This window comes from Berghia stephanieae, chromosome 1 (assembly GCF_034508935.2).
Source record: "Berghia stephanieae isolate SIO BIC M18660-M18661 chromosome 1, UCSD_Bste_1.3, whole genome shotgun sequence".
NCBI classification, from domain to species: Eukaryota; Metazoa; Mollusca; class Gastropoda; order Nudibranchia; family Aeolidiidae; genus Berghia; species Berghia stephanieae.
In genome coordinates, this window is record NC_088360.1 from 11,641,391 (window position 1) to 11,663,311 (window position 21,921).

General features: G+C 35.0%; 1 protein-coding gene across 13 annotated transcripts in view; it reads left to right on the top strand.

Moving 5' to 3' along the window:
• Window positions 1–21,921, top strand: part of LOC144967910 (apoptosis-stimulating of p53 protein 1-like) — a 119,559-nt gene that overhangs the window by 83,385 nt on the left and 14,253 nt on the right. Inside the window, exons 1-2 of one of the 13 annotated variants that reach the window (XM_078905729.1) lie at window positions 6,168–6,501; window positions 8,123–8,266. The exons of 10 other annotated variants lie outside the window; for them this stretch is intronic. In XM_078905729.1, coding sequence (XP_078761855.1) covers window positions 8,159–8,266 — 108 coding nt within the window. In that variant the 5' untranslated portion in view covers window positions 6,168–6,501; window positions 8,123–8,158. Of the gene's footprint in view, window positions 1–6,167; window positions 6,502–8,122; window positions 8,267–21,921 lie in introns of those variants that run through there. 2 more of the 13 variants (XM_078905780.1, XM_078905738.1) reach the window with 2 other exon arrangements.

A 21,921-nucleotide genomic window follows, 5' to 3' on the forward strand; every position in this document is an offset into this window, starting at 1 on the left:
GTTTTTTTTTTTGGGGGGGGGGGGCGTTGTTTGTTTGATTGGGGGGGGGGGGTTGGGGTGGTGGTTTGTTTGTTTGTGTGAGAGAGAGAGAGAGAGTGTGTGTGTGTGTGTGTGTGTTTGTCTATCTGTGTGAGTTAAACAAGAAAGCACCAGGCCTAGTATTTAGTTATTTGTAAGGAGTGTCGTATAGTGTAGAATGTGATATCATAGTGACTAGGTGTGCTTGGCTGAGATAAATGGAGAGGATAGTTATCGTAAAAACGAATGATAACGATAGATACCGCGTCATTAGAGACAATTTGATTGGACGTCTTGTGAGATAAAAAAAAAGAATAAAAAGAATTATAATTGTAACGGATAATGACCCGGTTTTTGCCGTCTTACTCAAGAATAACTATACTGTTTATGACAATCTAACGAAGATGTATAGTGTTTTACTTTCCTTTTGTTTTGTTTTTGTTATTGTTGTTTTGGTTTTTTTTTTTTTTTTTTTGTGGTTTATTGTTTTCATTTCAATCACAAAACAGTGCATTAACGGTACGTCAACAATGTCAAATAAAATAGTATATATATATATATATATATATATATTATTATTATATATTATATATTATATATATATTATTATATATCATATTATTATTCATTATATATGATATATATATATTAAATTATAATTATTAATATCATCATATCTTTATATTATAATAATATAATAATAATAATAATAATAATAATAATAATAATAATAATTCATTTTTTCAGTACAGAATGCCCACTTTAAGGTGATAGCTACTGGCAGGAATGAGGATGTATTTGCTCCACTTGTCTACCTAAGCCTAAGTTGTCTCACCAGCGACACTTAATCTATTCTACAACGTAGAACAAAATAAACATTGGTTAAAAAGGAAACTGACATGACTTCCCACAGGAATGTCACTTGCCATTTTGAATGTCGAGTGTTTCGCGTTGAAAAATTGTTACCGTGGATTATACGACATACAAGCGTGTACACCAGAATATATTATTACACACCCCGATTACGATGTAGTCGAGAAAACAATAAGGCTGTTTTGTTTGTTTGTTTGGGTTTTTTGTTTGTTTGTTTTTGGTGGGGGATGTTTTTATTTGGAGGTTTTTTAGTTGTTATTTTTTTAGGATTTTTGTTTTGCCTTTTGGCAGGTTGGGTTCTTTTTTTCGGTTTTGCTTTTTTAAAAATGTTTTGTAAGGGGGTGGTTGTTGTTTTATTTGTATCTTCTTCTTTGTGTTCGCTCAGATGGTAAATCTACTCTCCACCAGATATGCTGCTGACCTCTGGAGATCCTTCAGGCTCCCGTGGAGTTTATTCCTCAGGCTGATTGAAGCAGTCGGTGGTCAGTGTTTTCTCTTAAGAGCAGAGAGGATTTGGTAATTCTGCGTTCACCAGTCATACTTCCTGTTCCACAGGGGCATTGACTTGTAGTTTCCACCTTGAATTTGGTATGAAGGTGGTGGTTTAATATGTCCAGTTTGCATCCTATAGATCATGTCCTTCTCTTATCTGGTCAACTGATAAAATGGACCAGTCCTGTTGTAGTTCGGATGCTGCTCATTCCAACAAGTCAGGAACAGGGATCTTATGATGTTCTTTGTTTCTTTATACGATGAAGCACCATCCTCCTGTGGAAATCTAGAGTTGTGACAAGATCGTTAATTTCTCTATCTTTGAATTCAGAGGTCTTTAGCTTCTGGAGATCTGAGAGGACGTTAGTCAGGATTACTATCTTCTTTGTTTTGTTTGAATTATTTGCAAGACAAGTTGTAGCTTCTCTTAATCTACTTCAGCTCTGTAGTTGGAATATTGTAGTCCTGTTGCTGTAAAGAATTTGTCATCTTTGCCATTTGGATAGTTTATGTATATCCCTGCTCCGCCATTACCAATAGCATCATCAGCTGAGCCGTCTGTGTGCACTCTAGTCCAGACATCTCCTGAAAATAAATTTTGTATCCAGGTATTGCCTCAGATGAAGGGTATTGCAGTGTGTAATGTCTTCTCTCATCTTGGGACTGAGTTTCTTTCCTCTCAATTTGCGGGATAGTGGGGCATATTTGTGGCAAATCGTGTCTTTTGTTTTATTTGTTTAATTTTTTGCTTTTTTTTTTCATGGAAAAAAAAGAACAAAAAACAAATCATTTCCAAAGTCGTTTGAAAACGATCATTAAAAAATTTCCTTTTGTTTTTCTGTATATCGTAATTTATACCTGATGATGGGAGTCCTAGCTGATGATATCCATGGACTGACATGGATCGTAATTAATACGTTATTGGTGTGACAAAAGTGTAAGCCTGTCCGCAAGTGACCGAGCCTGGTGTAGGGGAATAATAAGAAAAATAGATAATCTATGGCTAAAGCCAGTAAAAACGATTGTCTATCCCCTGAAAACAAAAGGTACTTTACACACCCCAGTGCTCTAAACCGGCCTGTGTTACTTGTAATGCATGCGGTCATACTAATTCCCTGTGGAATGTTTGCCCTGTAAACCTCTAGGGCTCGTGTTGGTCCGAAGCCAACACCGTTTTAGGACGATGGGTCTTTTGAAACCATTCTTGTGCTCCGATCGGGTCATTTCTTCGTGTCGGCCTTACATGGAATTAATTTTCTCATTTCTCTGTATTTAAGGTGTTGATTTGATATTAATACCCCTTGTATATTTACCCTACGACAACAGGTTACTTCTTTTCTTAGGCTTTTGCCGATTTCTATTTTGTCGTTTATTTTCTTTTAACGATTGCCAGAGATGGGCATGAGCAACTTGAATGGCACAATTTTACGGGTAATGCCAGGTAGATAGTTAAGATAGATTTTTTTTTAACCTGAGCATTTATATTGCGCAATATCCACTAAACGTGCTCAAAGCGCTTTACGGGGATTCCTTAGCCAACAGCAACACTTAGAATGTAAAACAAGGTATGACGCAATTTTTATCCTACAAAGACAACACTTGATGGTCAGATACTCATTTTACACCTGAGCACGGTGAGAGAATGTGAGTAGAGAGACATTCAGATGTGACTCGAACCCTGGACCTTCCAGTCAGAAGGCAAGTGTCATATCACAAGACCACAACAATAGATAGATGAATGAGAACAATACAAAGATAGAAAGATTAGGTAGATTGTGGGTGACAGAGAAACACAGAGAGAGAGAGAAGAGAGAGAGAGAGAGAGAGAGAGAGAGAGAGAGAGAGAGAGAGAGAGAATTGGGGGGGGGGGGAATAAGGGAAGAGATATCTGAATGTTAAATCTTCTAATGTATATTGTTTTAAAACAAAAGAAAAAATCAATAAATAACTACCAGGCGGGTCGGAAACAAATTTTTGCATTTAGATGTCAATTTTCCTATTCCATTCCACTGACACTAATTAGCTGTATAAGCATAGTTTTGTTATTCTGCTATTTGCTAGCCATTGTTGACAGGGAGCTAATGGCGGATTACATAGGGGTCGCGTGGCTTGTTTGGTTAAGGGGTACTCACAAGAGAGGGATGTTGACATTCATACACTGCAGATTGGAACAATATGGGAATTTCTCATATATTATTATCATTATAGTTTCCTTTTGGCATGCGTTGTTCCATTCCTCCATTATTGTTATCATCATCATCACCATCATCATCATCATCATCATCATCATCATCATTGTCATCATATCATAATCATCATCATCATTATTATTATCATTGTTTTTATTTATTTATTATTATATTATTATTATTATTATTATTATTATTATTATTATTATATTATTATTATTATTATTATTATTTTCTTTTTTTTTTTTAAAGAGAGGTGTGTTAAGCAAAACACACGCAGAAACAATCGTAAACAATACAAACACACACATACACACACACATACACATACACACACACACACACACATAGTTAACATAGCTTAAAATACCTTATCCCATCTATTATTACAATAGTCAAAGGAAAAAGTGGACTGTCCGCTTTGTAAAAAAAAAAAGTGTGTTTTTTCACCCCAAAGTTCCTTGAATGATATCTTTTATTACGTAGACTAGACCTCTCTTATCCAAAGATCTTTAATATTTGCAACAACAACAAAAAGAGTTATATTAAAACTTTATGAAAAGTGGTGTCCCGCTTTGTTAAAAAAAAAGTGTGGTTTTTTTTTCTCTCAAAGTTACTTGGATGATGTCTTTTACAACGTTAGACCTCTCTTATCCAAAGATCTTTTATATTTGCAAAAATAAAAAGAGTTAAATTAAAACTTTATGAAAAGTGGCGTCCCGCTTTGTTAAAAAAAAAGTGTGGTTTTTTTCTGTCCAAAGTTACTTGGATGATGTCTTTTACAACGTTAGACCTCTCTTATCCAAAGATCTTTTATATTTGCAAAAATAAAAGAGTTAAATTAAAACATTATTGTGAAAAGTGGGCCCGCTTTGAATTAAGAAAAAGAAAGTTGGTTGTTATTTCTGTCCAAAGTTACTTGGATGATGTCTTTTACAACGTTAGACCTCTCTTATCCAAAGATCTTTTATATTTGCAAAAATAAAAGAGTTAAATTAAAACATTAGCTTTGTTTTGCTTAACGGAGTTGTGCCTCGACATTTGAATTTCTTTTTTAATGTGAGAGAAAGTGAACAGTTGCGTGAGTTATAAAAAATGGAAAGGATTGCTGACTCGTCCTGAATGCCGCCTTTATTATAACTGATAACTGCAGCAATTAACCCACGAACATCCGTACTCTGGAAAAGACTTGTATTTAAAAATTTGGCCAGAAAACTCATTCTTCTAAATATCGATCGATTTAATTAAGTGATCCTCATCTTGGCAAATACAGTGCATTTCCATTAGCGCCGATGTATTTTAGGACACCTTTGCAATCCTTAATCTCGAACGTAGTAAAATTATTTATGGATGATTTAACTAGGTAATGTGACAGGAGAGTATAACTTTATGATGTTGTACATTTAATTGGTAGGTTTGTTTGTATGACGTCAATAGTTGTCGTTCTTGATTTCTGGAGCAGCAAATCATGCTTGTTATCTTGAACATAAAAAATAAAAACGTGGCCGATAGATAACCGATACGAATGAAAGCGATGAATGTGTATTTCATGGATAAGATTTAGGCCAATATATAAGATAATAAAGTTTCTATACTTATCATGAAGAAAACTCGTACAACCATGCTTGTGATAGTTTGTTGTTTTGTTTTTGTTTATTCCCCCCCCCCCTTTTTTTTTTTTTTTCTTTTTGACTCATTTTTTTTCATTGTTTTTTTTTTTTCTTCTTTCGTTTTCCTTTCTTATTTACTATCCATTTTTGCCCTTTATTATATAACTTTGTAACAGTGAAAGTCTACTAGTACATACTATAGATATGCAGGTCTGATAGTCGAATGCAATTGTGGGCTTGTTTTAACATTACCTTTGAGCGGGGGGGGGGGGGGACATTTTACCTTGGTTTCAGACAATATTTCTATGAAGTACAACCATAAGACCATAACAATTTCGACTGTTTGACTTGTTTGGTGCAAATGTATTGGCCTCTAACACTAAAACAAAAGGAAAGATTTTACCAAGATTTAAAAAAAATAAATGGACTCTGCGCTTTTGAGAACTATTAGCTGTGTATTCTTAATCACTTCTACTTATTTATTTTTCTCCATGTATTTTTTCGCTTGTGGGTATGCGCGTGTTGCTTTCCTTCGTTTAGAATTTCCATATTAAAAAAAAAAGAAAGAAAGGGAGGGATGATATCATTAATTGTCAACGTGCTCAAAACGCTTTACAAAAGCAATGAGGTGTACCCCCCCCCCCCCCCCCCTTTCAAGTCACAGATGAGTTGAAAAGCATGATAATACCGCCAGAGTTAAATATTCTTGTCATCCATCTCATATCTGATCAGCTCAATCTCGCTTGACTTTTTACTAGGTGAGACAAGGTACCGACTTCGACATCGACGCTTAGTAAGAAGTGTACAGTGTATTATCATAAGATTTTCCATGTTAAGCTGTCACCTAATGACAATGATGGGAATAAAATGGAGAGAAAAAAGGAAATGATATAAAAGAAAAGAAAGAAGGGGGGGGATAGGTATTTACGCTTGATCTGATCCTGGTAGTGACGCGTATAATGTGCATGTTTTTGTACCTTTGTAGGCAGATTGTATGTCTGGATTGCTTGTTCCTACTTTCAATGAGACACAATCCGCCCCTGACACTGACTGGCCTCATTCACAAAAGCGAGGTTCGCGACTGGAGTGGAGGCCTGAGAGTGGGCGACAGTTCCGCCATCTTTTTTTTTTTTTTTTATCATTTACCTGGCTGTGTCTGTGGGTGAGATTGTGGTGTGTTATCCCGACTGTGCGTGTCTGTCCCTTTACCTGAGACAGGAAACGAAGAATAACACGGCCTCCATCGGCCATCGACTGCGACAACGACAACACACGTAGAAAGAATGTTGGAGGAGGGAGGACGACATTATAGGGCTCAGGTGAGGGTTTTACATCATAATCATTTAAAATTGTGTTTCATATTTCATTTCTATGGAGTATTTTGTAATAATACATTCAACAAATGGAATAGTCGGTCTGAGCGACGTTGTTTTGGTGCGAATGATGTTTGTTTTGTTTACATGAGAAAGGAGAGGCTTTCCTACCCGACTCTTCTACTACTGATGCCAGTGAATTGCTGTTGATACGGACACAAACATTAAATTATTTGGGGCAAACGTTTTAAATAATTATGATAGATTCATTTTAGATATTGACCAAGATGACTTATAATAATGTTTTGAGCCTAAGTATAGGTTAGAATACACAAATATTGACAAATTGGTAACTTAGTTTGGTAACTTTCATTTCATTCACCCGCTCACCTAGAATATAGATCTAGCATGATATATGGTGCGAATATATTTTTTCCCTGCTCATAAATTCTGATTAGAATTGTGAAAATGAGGTTAGTGGCCTCCCCCTCCCTCGTGACATTCTCTATTTCTATGATATATTATTTTGACGTAGTAATGGTTATGGGCCAATTCCCCAAGCCGGACGTCACCGTATGCAAGTCTAGTACCTATACAAATTTGATCTTATCAGAAATATGGAGATCAATTTAAATGTGCAGATTTTTATTTCAGTATGCAATTGATCCATCATGTAGCATATAGAATAAAATGATAATTATGATATTGATATATAATATGGCATTAGTAGTATAGTTGGTTGTTTGATTTTTGTTTCGTTTTTGTTTTTTGTTTTAACTATTGGGGAGTGGGAGGGACCTTTACCTTTATTTCGGTGAGAAAGAAAACCAGACTTTAATTTTTTTTTTCAGTTATTCACATAGTTAAATAAGGGTTAAATAATAAAAAAAAGAGAGAGAGAAGGGAGGGGGAAGAGCGAGAGAGAGAGCAAGGCATATTAAACTGCTTGCTTACTGTGTGTTATTGTTTCTATAAATATAGACTGTAAATTTTTATTGTTAAAATAGAAAATAAGCATTCTTAAACTTAAGTGAAATAAACTATACTGATAATGCGTCACTGGTATGGATCAGGAACCTCTTGCCAATGGACGAAATCCTTGTGTGTTGCTTATTTGATTTTCCGTGTAGATTACAGTTCTTACATTATGGCTTAGTTTCAGACATTTAATGTTTCATTTGTCAGAAAATTGATGACGATACAATTGCCATCACAGAAGAGAATGTATATATAGCGTATATAAATAGTCTTTGAAAAAGTCACATAGTTATCTAAATACTTTCACAACAAGAAATTTGTCAAAATTATTAAGACCTTTGTCTCGACGAATATTCAATGATCATCTCAGAGTTAAGAAGGCAAATTTTGTCCAGATTCTACTTTATCGGATTGTTGCAATATATCTTGATCGCTGTGTTCTGGATTGAGATAGCATAGTATGCATGTATTTCTCGTAATTAATATTTGTCATACATATTTTTCATCAGTAGTTTCTGTTGATTAACCGTTTATCTTATTAAATAGTGTTAGTGCCACAGTAGTTTCTGTTCATTAATCGTTTATCTTATTAACTAGTGTTAGTGCCAGTTGACCATTATATCGATATTCATTGTGTCGTGTCTCTCAGAGAAGAGAGGTTTAATAGGTGATGCTGCTTTAGAGAATGTTGCCTCGATGGTCGTTTCGCTACGGAGCATATGAAGAAGAAGAAGACTGGGATCTTAAGTCTCTCGGTGTCGTCAATTCTCAACTGAAAATGTACATAGGGAGGGTCAGTATCCTTGTCGCTTTCCCTCAAGTTTATCAATCCATTTATGCTTGCACCGGTATTATCTCCATATTGTGTATCTTCCAGTGTTGCCAAGGAAACTTATTATCATCTAATCAGTTACTTCATTCGAGCAGTAGTGATAAATGAATGATATATATATATGAAATAAAAGTAGAAATATTCACCAGACTTTCATATATATTGTTTTAATTATTCCAGATGCAAATGGCATGTACTTGCTTCTACCATTGTAACTTTCGTCATTTAATTTAGCTACACATGTTTCATGTACACAGGTTGAAATATGATTTCAAAAGGGTGTGACATGTTAACAAAATCGTGGAATTATATCCACATGTTAGCTCTAATTCCCGTCATAATTGGTCATTTTATCACTAAAATGAGATTTTCATACAGACACATCACACTTTGACAAATGCATTAAATGTCAGACTCCACAGCATGTCAGTCTGTATGCTCATAATTGCACAGTTTACGTAAACCAGAGCTAGCTCCTTCAAATTTCATAAATTCATAGTTTCCATTAGAAAAATATAGAAACATCACCTTTAATAGCTTTAGAAATAAATAATTTGCCATCATCATGGTTTAAAAATGCTCCATAGTCCTAGCTATACATTCTCAACAAAACTTTTCTTTTCAACATGATTTATTGAATCTAAGAAGCATATAATATACCAATGCATTTCTGTTGCTGGAGCCGAAATTTTGTAATATTATATTAATTTTTCATATCATTAGGCAGGTTAGCATATTTCCCCTAAGGTCTGTGGCGCATTTTAGGCATCAATTTTCTGTAGAGCATGTCCTGATATTCTTTATAACAACGTTTCACTTTTTCACATTGAAACCGCAAAATGAATTTGGTGATTAATTTTGTTGATTGGGCAAATTGATAGAAGTCATTGGAATCAGGGTTGGTTGCTCAGTTTCAGGCCAGTTGTAGAACTTTGACGTCATGATTATTGGCAACACTGATGACATCTTTGTAAGCTCACCCATGCTATCCTGTATTCCTTTCCTAATATTTCCAGTACATCATGTAAACATCCATACCTGTCGCATATCCCAGCTTTCTCCTCTTTATTTTGCTTTCAGCTTTCTTGGAAATATCAATTTATCTCTTTATATACAATTAATGTTCATTTTGAATAATATACTTCTTATTTATTGTTTATTTCTTGACATGTTTTAGTTTTATCATTGATAGAAACCTGATTTTTTTAATTGATTTATTTATTTGTCTATCCAAAGTTTAAGTTCACTATTAATTACATAGCGCATCTGTTGAATTGCATCCTGAAAATTGGAAACAGTCAATTTTAAATGTATGTTATTTAAAAATTTGGGTTCCATATTCATTCTCGGAAAATTTGAAATGTTTTTAAACTTTCGGAATATCTACTTTTAATAGGTTTTTGGTATTTTTCCTTTTTAGTTTTGGAGATTATTACTTATTATTTGATATTGTGAATGAGGAAAGAAAGTGTGTTGAATTATCAGAACTATAATTAAGTTTGGTTAACATAATACTAAATTGTTAATAATTTTCTCTAGTTGAAGCAGGAGTTAGAATTCATATTTATAGGTGTTTGAATTTGCCCTTGCCCTACATTTGTGTAATTTTAGTCTTTGTTCTTTTGTTTTGTTTGTTTGTTTTAGATGCAAATACAGGGCGTTATTGACTAAGGTAAATTAGTGTGATTTAATGCTACAAATTATAATTTACCTATCGTTGTTATGCTTTTTAAAATTGATTGAAGGCGGGTGGTTGGATGGGAGCATCACCCTTGAATCATATACCTATGATGTTCGCATGGGTGTACGATCCGATAGTGATGTCGTTTCTTCTTCTCTTTACTAGCCTATCCTGCTTCTTTGGTTTGTGATTGTATTTTTGACAGGGGATATTTTTTTTTTCTGTAAATCTTCTGCCTGTTTGTTCTTGGTTATTTATAATTTAGCTTATGATATCTTTAGATTATGATTTTGATTTACATTTGTACTATTTTTGTTAGATTGCTTGTTTTTTTTGTTTCAGCGGTCTCTCATATAACCTCAATTGTGTTGGAAGAGACCTAAAGCAACAAACAAAAAAAAATTGATTTTGATGATGACAACAGTGGGGATAATAATAATTATTGCAATGACAATGTTGGCGGTGGGGGGGGGGGGGGTTCAATCCAAAAGTTAATTACCTCAAACACGGTTGATTCTACGGATGTCAATGTTACTAACAAGAACTTTGTTCTTTTTGTTTTGTACGTTGGCCCTCTGTCTAAAATCATCAGAAGTTTTGGTCTGTCTTACCATCAATACGCTGATGATACGCAATTGTACTGCGTTTCCAATATGAGAAATTTACAAGAAGTATCAGCCAATAGTAAAAATTGTATCCAAAGTGTTAAGAAATGGATGAATGAGAACAGACTGAAACTGAATGATGATAAGACGGAGGTGCTGTATGTGGGGAACAGGAAGTGGAAAAGTGAAACAGATTTGAAGTTGGGGGATGCCTCTATTCAAATTGTTGACAAAGTGAAAAACCTTGGCACATTCTTAGACTCTGGACTGTCGATGGAGCATCAGGTTAATAATTTGGTTAGATCTCTCTTTTTCCAACTAAAAAAGATTGCTTCCATTAGACGGTTCATATCTGAGGATGTGACCAAGCACCTGGTTGTGTCCCTCGTACTATCGAAATTGGATTATTGTAATGCTCTGTTGTTTGGCGTTTCGCAATACAATCTGAAACGTCTTCAGATTGTCCAAAACAGCGCTGCCAGACTAGTATTTATGAAGCGTAGGTGCGACTCTGCCGGACCTCTACTTCATGACCTGCATTGGCTGCCTGTTGAGAAAAGAATTAAATTCAAAGCTTGTGTTTTAGTGTATCGTTGTCTTGAAGGTACTGCCCCTTCCTACCTTTCAGAACTAATTGAAAGATATTCAAAACCCCGCCCCTTACGTTCGGCCAGTGATTCCACAAAACTAGTTGTCCCTCGAATTCGGAAAAAATGCTGGAATGAGATCCTTTTCTCATTTCGGACCCTCTATTTGGAACGCCTTACCGCAGAGCATTCGTGAAAAAGAATCTTTGTCTATTTTTAAACGTTCGCTTAAAACATATTTGTTTCGATTTTAGTAGATGGTATGAGAAGCAAGATAGGTTTGGTTTGTGTTGTGTGTTGTGTTGTGTGTGTGTATGTGTGTGTGTGTGTGTGTGTGCTTGTGTGTGTGAATGAGTATGTTTCAGCCAAAGTAATTTGTAATTTAAGCGCTTAGAGTCTGGTGTCTCGGAGTTATAGCGCTATATAAGTTTTCAGCATTATTATTATTATTATTATTAAGAACTTTCCATCTCTAATCTCTAATTTTGGATTACCATACATGCTCTCCGTGACTTACAACGCATGTTCCTACAAAAAAAAAAATTTAAAAAAAGCATACTATTTTATGATAAGTAGCTTGTTTATCACTGTACTCGATCACACAGTGATTATCATAGATATGATAATAAGTATAGAGCAGTAAAGTTAGGTGCCCCAAACGTAAACAAAGGTCGAGAAGCACGTGGCAAACCACATGTTCCTGTCTTGACAGCTCACGTTCCAATGTAAATAATAGAAAAAAATAACCTTTAAAATTTGGCTGTTAAGTGGCAAAAGAAACACATATTCATAAATACTCGGTCATGCATCAAATAATGTCTAGATATGGATATTTTATGGAACAAAAGGTAAAATTTTCTAAAATTTATCAAAAGTTACAGTCTATCTATTTTTAGACCAGAGCAAATTATTGCGCTGGTGTGAACAAAACGAGAATTATTCGGAGCCTGATTTTCATAATAATTTAGCCTTATATTATTATTTCTGCAACTGTTAGATTTTATGTAAACATATTTTCAATACTGAAAGTGTATTGCCTACAACTCAAACTACAAAATTGGGAGACCTATATTGTGCGTAAATTATTCCGGTCCCTAACGGAAATCACTAGCAACTTGTTATTGTTTACGTTTGGGGCACCTAACTTTACTGCTCTATGTGTTTTAGTCATGACAGTTTGCTACACAGGAAACTAATATTTACATGCATCGTGCAAGTAGTTCGTGATTTCATTATGTATTCGTTTGGTTTATTTGTTCATTATGGGTTTTGTGTTTTATTTTTGTTTGTTTTGTTAAGTTTTGTTTCAGTATCTAATGCTACATGATAAATGCGTCACCATAATATATAGTCTTTCTAGTTTATTTTTCTAGGAGGGGGGGGGGGGGTGGAAGTTTACCTGCACTTGTGACGCTTATCGATCATTTGGTTTGTCTAAGATGTACTTCATTCTAAATAATGGTTATAAACGTGTGCTTTAGATGAGTCAAAAGTGGTTGGGGAGAGATGGATTATATGAAGTGACAAAATCACCATATTGTATTATTATAAACAAACTTCTTATACATTACATAATAACACCCATATACTCTTTTCTGTATGAGTTTGTAGTTACTATTTATTACTTTACTTGCAATTTTTAGGGCACCTAAATCGATATAAATGTATTGAACATCATGCTCTCACGGGGAAGATAGAAGGTAAAAAGAGTAATGGTAGACGAAGAAAAACATATTATTTGAATAGTTTGAACAGCTGGGTGACAAAGAAAGAGAAGAGTAATATTAGCTTTCTGAGGTTATCTGATCAGAGAGATGAATGGCGTACCATGATCACCGATGTCTGGCACAGACTTGGTACTTGAAGAAGAAGAAGACTTTACTTAAGTAACGGATTCTCCATAATCTGTACTGAACGGACGAGATTCGCACGACTGGTAATCACGCTTCCATCTTCAACTCACTCCTTTTCATTCATTCTGTTAAAACATAGTTCAATAAATGCTTGCCAACCACTTTAAGTTTGCGTATTTTGTCTAAAATGCGTCACTCTGCACTTTGGCCGATCTTGAATAGGAGAAGAGGAGAGGGTGCGGATTTTGACCTATCCTTAGAAGAGGGAGGGGGTGCATTTTGAGCTTTTTTCTATTTAGGCGAGGCGAGATGTGGCAATATATAATGATTTTCTTTCAATCAAATACACTGCTAAATAATACTTCTAGCTCTCTTTCCCCTCCCCCCCCCCCCCCTTTTTTTTTTTTTTTTTTGTTTTTGAGGGGGGGGGGGGGAGGCATTTTTATCGGCGCAATTTGTGAGCTGAAAATTAATAGAAGGACAGCGGCGGTGCGCAAAAATTCTGTAAACAAAATAGACCGTGGGGGGGGGGGGGGGTCTATTTGATACAATAGAGTAGTCTGGTTCGAAATATGGAGAGAAGAGAAAGAAAAAAATTGAAGTCTTATGGCAGTTGTTGGTTGACAGATCGGTCAATATTATGAATTTTGTACTTCGTTGTACTCTCTCTCTCTCTCTCTCTCTCTCTCTCTCTCTCTCTCTCTCTCTCTCTCTCTCTCTCTCTCTCTCTCTCTCTCTCTCTCTCTCTCTCTCTCATCTGACAAAAAAAAATTCGCATTACAAAAAATGTCAAGATTCGATTTCAATAGTTATATTGTTATTATTATTATTATTATTATGAAACAATAAGATTACTTGTGGTTTCCCCTTCATCCGCCGTCTGTCTATCCGTTCTACTTCTGATCCGCCTCATCCTCCACTCTGACAAGTCATCTCTCCATTGTGACAAAACACACGTTTGATCCAATCAATTCACCCCTCGCATCGACGCCTTCACGTCATGATGGTTACAGAATCTTGTCACCCGTCCACCACCAAGATCGATTTCTCTCATCGTCTGCCTTGACATTATTATTCATCTTACCACCTATAGGTCAATTTTCATTATTATTATTATTATTATTATTATTATTATTATTATTATTTTATTATTATTATTATTATTTATTATATTATTTTATTATTATTATTATTGTTGTTGTTGTTGTTGTTATTCCTTTATCAACTGCTTATTTTTGTTCGGCGGCCCCATGGTTGGGGCAGCCTCCCTTCATTTTGTTGGTTTTTTTCTTTTTGATTGTGTTTTGTTTGGTAACTGGTTTGTTTATTTGTTTGGGTTTTTTTTGGGTGGGGGGGGGGGGGGGGTGTCTTTGCCTTTTCTGTCACAAGCGATACTATGATTTCTATATGGAGATAACGAATTTGAGGTCGTTTTCTGCTTTCCCGATCACTTTCCGTCCCTCCGCTTTCTCCTCCATTCCCCTTCATACAGTCAAAAGCAACTATCATCCTCCTACTTATCGTCCTCCGTCAATATCCAATAAACGTCAAATTTACATGCACGTGGAGACAGGAACATAAAAGGCGGACATTGACATCAAAACTGACAGATGAGACAAGATAACTTTGATAGATGGCTACCATATTTAGGGACTGTCTGGCGGATGGAACGTGACGGGCAACTCAAATTGACGTGCTTTTTTTTTTGTTTTGATTGTTTGTTTTTTTTGTGTGTGGGTTGGTTTGTTGTTTTTTTTAATGAACTCATTCACTTAAAATACGTGGTTAAACATTAGAGTGACAATTTTCTGAAATCGAACGAATCTCTATGCACCTGAACAGATAAGCAAGTGGTTTTTGATTCATTTGAATTAATTTATTTTTTTGGAAAAAGGTTCCTGCACTGCGGGCTTCCATGTCACTTGGATGTCATTATTTCTTTTTTTTTTTTTTTTAATAACTATCTCACCTGTCTCTGTCATCGTATCGTAACCATCGAATTCTTTTAGAAGTTGGAGAATCGGAACCTTTTTTCATCTCAAACCATAGCAGGAAGACTACAGCTACAGAGTTACAACAAGAAATGAAGTGAGTAAGAAAGTGCCAGAAGACAACAGAGAATAAAAGCTTCCCGGCGGCGATGGGGGCTCGAACCCGCGCCCTTACTGGTACAACTCCGCCTGGCCGGGGATCTCCCGGAGTTGTCGTACCAGTAAGGTCGCGGGTTCGAGTCCCCATCGCCGTCGCTAGATTTTATTCTCTGTTGTCTTCTGGCACTTTCCTGCTCACTTCATTTCTTGTTATTATCAACATAAGTGCCTACTCCACTCACTTTTTTAAATTAATAACTACAGAGTTACTGTTTAGACAATTTAATTGGTCGGTACTGATTGTTAGGGGCCTAATTGGGAAGTTGTTTTTTCCTCGTCAGGTCGGGAAATTTTAAATCAAATATTAGACCAAAAACAAACAAAAATAATAAACGTTAAAAGTAAAGTAATTTTACTCATAAATTAAATGGGATTTGCGTTAAAAATTCACATTACATCATTTCTAAAGCATTTTAAAGCGACGCTTTAATATAAATCAGTGTTGAAATCATGCATTTTGATTTGATGCACCTACGTTTTTACATAGAAATTCGGTGGATGTTTTGTTTGCCCATGTCAGGTTTTCGACTAATATCTCTCTCTCTCTCTCTCTCTCTCTCTCTCTCTCTCTCTCTCTCTCTCTCTCTCTCTCTCTCTCTCTCTCTCTCTCCCCCTCTCTCTCCCACACACACACACTTTCTTTCTTTCTTTCTCTGCTTTTTTTTCCATTTCTTTATTTCTAAATTTGGTTATTTCTGGAATTTGATCTAGGTCTGATGACTCTTGCCATCAGGTACTCGTAGTATAAAGGTGTGGATTTCCCGTGATCGTTTTACTTACCACCAGCAATAACCCGCATCGTCTTTTGTCCTTTCAACCTCCTCACCAAAGCGGGGCTTCTCTCACAGAACCTCATCCTCCAACTTACCTTTAATTGCCTTTATATTACACCTTGTATTATGTGTTATGTTTTTATAATGGGTGGTTGTCGGGTGTTTTAATATGTCCATATCCTCCAATTGACTCCGTAGGTCCCCCGACAGATTACACTCCTAGTAGTCTGTGGGTCTCCCCTTCCCCCCCCCCCCCCCCCCCCCTCCCCACCCCCATACAATTTTTAAAAAATTAAACTCTCAGATAATCTAGTTTGTGTTTTATCTTCTTTTTTTCTTTCCATATACCGACCATATATAACACAAATTAATGTCCGAATATGTTACTTTTCTTGTTAGGTTAATCTTCCCCATTCACGCGCTATCTGTGGTCGGTCAGGTGCCAATGGTTGTAAATTCTGATCTGGCCCCGCCACATTATCCATGGGTAAGGTACTTTACGTATGCAATATTAGCCCACTAGACCTCGGTATGAATGGGTACCTAGCTAAGAGTAATCATGATTTTTATGGTTGCTAGAGTCCCTGAAAAGCTTGGAACATTGCGACTCGGTGTGTTTGAAATGGGAAATACTTCTATTCTATTCGCCGCTAAACGTGTACATTGCACGTCGTCCAAGATTCCATTAATTATTATTACTTATGGGGGTTCAAGGATAAGATGTACGTTCTTCGAGTGTGTCACGCAAAAAGAATGTTGCTGGGACTGTTATGGAGGCGGTGACCTGTGCTACTCTGCCATAAAAAAACCCGACACAATAAAGTATTACATACCAAATTATAACCTTTATCGTGTTTTATTGTATGGATATCTTCTTACAAATATGTCGTGCCTGCCTTGGCGCCGACTTCTGATAGTATTATCAATACCAGTCCCTCCATGGTGCTCCGTCCCCACCACTCAACTATTAATATCAAAGACTGCTATTTTTGTTCTTTTCTTTGTTGTCGGTTTGTTTTGTTTTTTTACAGTCGCGTTTTTTTAGTGCGAAGGTTCCAAAATTCTGATTGGATGACCAAAGAATTTTTTTTCTCTCCTCTTAATACGTGCTTGAATCATCTAGATATTCTCTCTCTCTCTTTCTCTCTCTCTCTCTCACACACACACACACACACACACACACTCTCTCTCTCCCTCCCTCTATCTATCTCTCTCCTACTCTGTCTCTCACTCTCTCTCTCTCTCTCTCTCTCTCTCTCTCTCTCTCTCTCTCTCTCTCTCTCTCTCTCTCTTTTTTTTTTTTTTTGTTTTTGTTTTTTTTTTTTTTTAATAAATTAGTTCACGCAGAAAATTTGACGATATCGTTACACTAGGGAGGACAAGTTATTCGCGGTCCACTTCAACGTTATCATTTTATATATATATATATATATATATATATATATATATATATATATATATATATATATATATATATATATATATATTATATATATAGACTAGCTTGTGGTAGATATCACCATACTTTAAGTTTATATCTAATCTATAGCTTTTTGGCCTCAATTTTTACCCTTCATGCTTTGACCGACATCCCTTATACAGAATGCTTTTCACATTGAGTCTGTCACGTGCTCACTGTAGAATCCACATTCAAAACGTATTTAACGTTTCTGTGTTGAAAATACCGATCTTGTTATGTTTCGTCTTTGATTATGTTTGATGCGCAATCGTTTGGTTTGGTTGTTGTGTGTGTGTGTGTGTGTGTGTGTGTGTGTGTGTGTGTTTGCTTTTTATTTTGTTTTGTTTCTTCTTTTTTTTTATCTGTATGTGTTTCTTAAATTGTTACTTTCTATATTTCGTTTTTTTAGGGTTGTGTGTATGTTTAATCCTTGTTTGTTTTTTTTGTTGTTGTTTATTTTATTTTATTTTTTTTTTTGTAGTTTTGTTGTGTTTTTTGTTTGGTTCTGTTTTGTTTTTATATTTTTTCTTTACTTTTAAAAGTTTGTTTTTAAATTGACATTAAAGAAATATCCTATCGACCTTGTCGCGTTTTCCCCTGATTCCCACGTTCTGGTCTGTCCTTTAGGCTTGTTTCCATTATGTTGTCAGAGTGTCTCAAGTTCAAGTCGCATACAACGTCAAGTCCGAGAACACCTGTTTATATATATATATATAGACTAGCTTGTGGTAGATATCACCATACTTTAAGTTTATATCTAATCTATAGCTTTTTTGGCCTCAATTTTTACCCTTCATGCTTTGACCGACATCCCTTATACAGAATGCTTTTCACATTGAGTCTGTCACGTGCTCACTGTAGAATCCACATTCAAAACGTATTTAACGTTTCTGTGTTGAAAATACCGATCTTGTTATGTTTCGTCTTTGATTATGTTTGATGCGCAATCGTTTGGTTTGGTTGTTTTGTGTGTGTGTGTGTGTGTGTGTGTGTGTGTGTGTGTGTGTGTGTGTGTTTGCTTTTTATTTTGTTTTGTTTCTTCTTTTTTTTTATCTGTATGTGTTTCTTAAATTGTTACTTTCTATATTTCGTTTTTTTTTTAGGGTTGTGTGTATGTTTAATCCTTGTTTGTTTTTTGTTTTTGTTGTTTATTTTATTTTATTTTTTTTTTTTTGGTAGTTTTGTTGTGTTTTTTTGTTTGGTTCTGTTTTGTTTTTATATTTTTTCTTTACTTTTAAAAGTTTGTTTTTAAATTGACATTAAAGAAATATCCTATCGACCTTGTCGCATTTTCCCCTGATTCCCACGGTCTGGTCTGTCCTTTAGGCTTGTTTCCATTATGTTGTGTCTCAAGTTCAAGTCGCATACAACGACAAGCCCGAGAACACCTGTTTCCGTTTCCTCTGTCGCCATCTTCTTCACCCTCCCCCGTAGCCGCCTCGAACCGAGTCCGATCGTCTTGAATTGACTCCATTGATTCTCTTAACCCTGTCAGAGTCAAATTATTTTCCAACCAAAGTAACAGTTCGCTAATTTAATTTTTATTCAACATGTTACACATTTTTTTTTCTTCTGATTTTGAATCCGTATCATTATATTTTAAGGTGTTTCATTTCATTTTGTTGGTTTTTTTTTTTTTTTTTTTTGGGGGGGGGGGTTTAAAGAAGGCGCGGGGGGGGGGGGGGGTGTTGATTGTGTCTTTTAGTTTTGTTTTTGTTTTTTTTTTTTTTTTTTTGTTTTTTGTTGCTGTTGTTTTTTGTTTTTTTTTTGTTGTTTTTTTTTGTTTTTTTTTTTGTTTTTTTTTTTTTTTTGGGGGGGGGGGTATTGTTCTTTTGCTCTTTGTTTGTTTTTGTTTTGTTTTTTGTTTTTGTTTGGGGTTTTTCGGGGGTTTTTTTGTTTTTTAATTGGACCCCGTATACTTTCTTATATAATTTGATCAATTCGCCCTAAAATATTCGCTCATGCCGTGTTGCATACATAATTTATATTTTGCCTTGTACCTACTCTAGGGGGGGTAATGAAATGGAGGGGGGGGGGGGGTTACTGGTTTATAGAAAAGAAGATTCAAGGTCGCTTTTTAAGAGGACAAGGGATGTGAGAAGGGAATGGTGAAAGGCAATAGGATTTGTGGTTGGTTACATTACAGAAAGCCCCCAGGGACAACAATAGTCTTATGTCAAAATGATATGGGGGGATTCTTTACATTCCTGGCGATGACGTGTAGGCATCGCCTCTATAGATGTCGCTGAGTGGAGGGTATACAACAATGTTATGCATAATGGGAATGGCGTCGTGGAGATAAATACCCAAAGGAGGACAAGATCTCTTTGTGTTGTTATAATCCCATTATGATGGTAATGTATATATTTATGGATGTGGATGGTGGTGGTGGTGGTGGTGGTGTGTGTGTGTGTGTGTGTGTGTGTGTGTGTGTGTGTGTGTGTGTGTGTCTTTCGCTGTGAGGATGAGGGTGGTATGATATAATCAACTGTATCGGCGTATAGACATGATAGATGTTCTGATTTTGATAAGATTTGAAATTGTGCCCTACTCTCATTGACTACTTACTTTCTTGGTTACTTACAACGGCACTTACTTACTGAAGTATTTTACTTACAACTCTTGATGTCCGAGAGAAAGAAATGTAGCAATTTTTTTTTTCTTTTGCTCACTTTTCGACTCTACATTACGACTAATGTCCGGGTTATCGATGTCATTTGTCGGAATAGACCCTGAGGAAATAATTACCGTGAATTTATTTATTTGTTTACTTAGTTGTTGTTTTGTTGTTTTTTTTTTAATTATTTATTTACCGTCATGGCTACTCTTTACGTTTGAATCTTATTTATTGCCATTTAAAGAATTAGAAAGAAATCGGGATGTGTATTTATTGTCCAGCAGGAATAAACCGATGGGGGAAAACCCAATGTTAAAGACGCAGCACAATAATGGTCGGTTGATTTTTCAGGTACAAAGGAGCCTTAATCATTATCATCGCCTTCGTAATCCTAAGCATCACACGGCTTTGATGGGTAGCCAGGTGGAAAATGCGCTCTCCACAGGAGCTTTCCACCTTCCTATCGTCCATGGCTATTTACTGGCTTACTACTGGCTATATTTATATGTTTTCTGATTCAGAAGCATTTATGATAAACACACGAAGCTCCCTTAGTCTAGGCAAGGCCTTGGTCTAGGCCAATACAAGCTGTACTGCTTTACTGGGATAAAAGAATGTTGTTGTTTTTTGTTTCGGTTACTCGCGTCACAATTATTATTATTATTATTATTATTATTATTATTATTATTATTATTATTATTATTATTATTATTGTTATTGTTGTTGTTGTTGTTGTTGTTGTTGATATTATTATTATCATTATCACTATTATTTTTGTTATCATTATTATTATTATCATCATCATCATCATTATTATTAGTATTATTATTATTCTTATTATTATTATTATTATTATTATTATTATTATTATTATTATTATTATTATTATTATTATTATTATTATTATTATTATTATTATAATAAATTTCGGGAATCAGTGAACAAGAATGTTGTTTTTTTTAAATGACCATCAGTATGCCAATAATCTTCACCTGCATCATCGTAGAAACTTCAGGTTTGAGGACCGAACTACATTTTGATTTTATTTTAAATAAATTAGGGGGGGGGGGGACAAAAAAAAAAAAAGAAATCGATTATCTTTTAAAATAACTTGAGCTTTTAAAAGCGCAATATCCATTAAATGTGCTTAAAGCAATTTTGAAGTCGTGGCAATGACAACATTTAACACCTAAGAAGGGTTGAGGTAGTTCGTATACAACGAAACGAGTGTCAGTGTCATACCATAAGTCCCAGATTTAACCAGTTCACGGTCGTAATCTGGAAATGCTCGTATTTAAAAGAGTTGTCCAGAAAACGTGTCCTTTGCAAATAGATCGCTTTAAATGACCCTATCTATTCTTGGCAAAATAAAATAAAATAAAATAATAATAATGATTTATAAGAAAACAGAAAAAAAAAACCAAAAATCTCTCGAACCGGGACATGATGAAGTTAACCGGTGTATATATATGTTCAACACGTCTGTACAAAATTTCTTATGGATGAATAAATTATTATTATTATTATTAGTATTATTATTATTATTATTATTATTATTATTATTATTATTATTATTATTATTATTATTATTATTATTATTATTATATTATTATTATTATTATTATTAACCCTTTTTGACTTGTAGATTTAGTAAATGTTTGACTCGTCGAGGGTCATCATGGTTCATCGATAAGGGAAAACAAACTTAAATAATTTTTAATATTTTTTAAATATGAAATGAGAATTCTGGACGAAATGGAAGTAAATGTATTTTGTCAGACGAAGGGTAGAATCGACTGTTAACACATTATTTAAAAAATGACATGGACGATGGCGAAGTGGTAAATTAATGATGTGTGTTCTAAGATGAAATTATAGATACACACTCGGT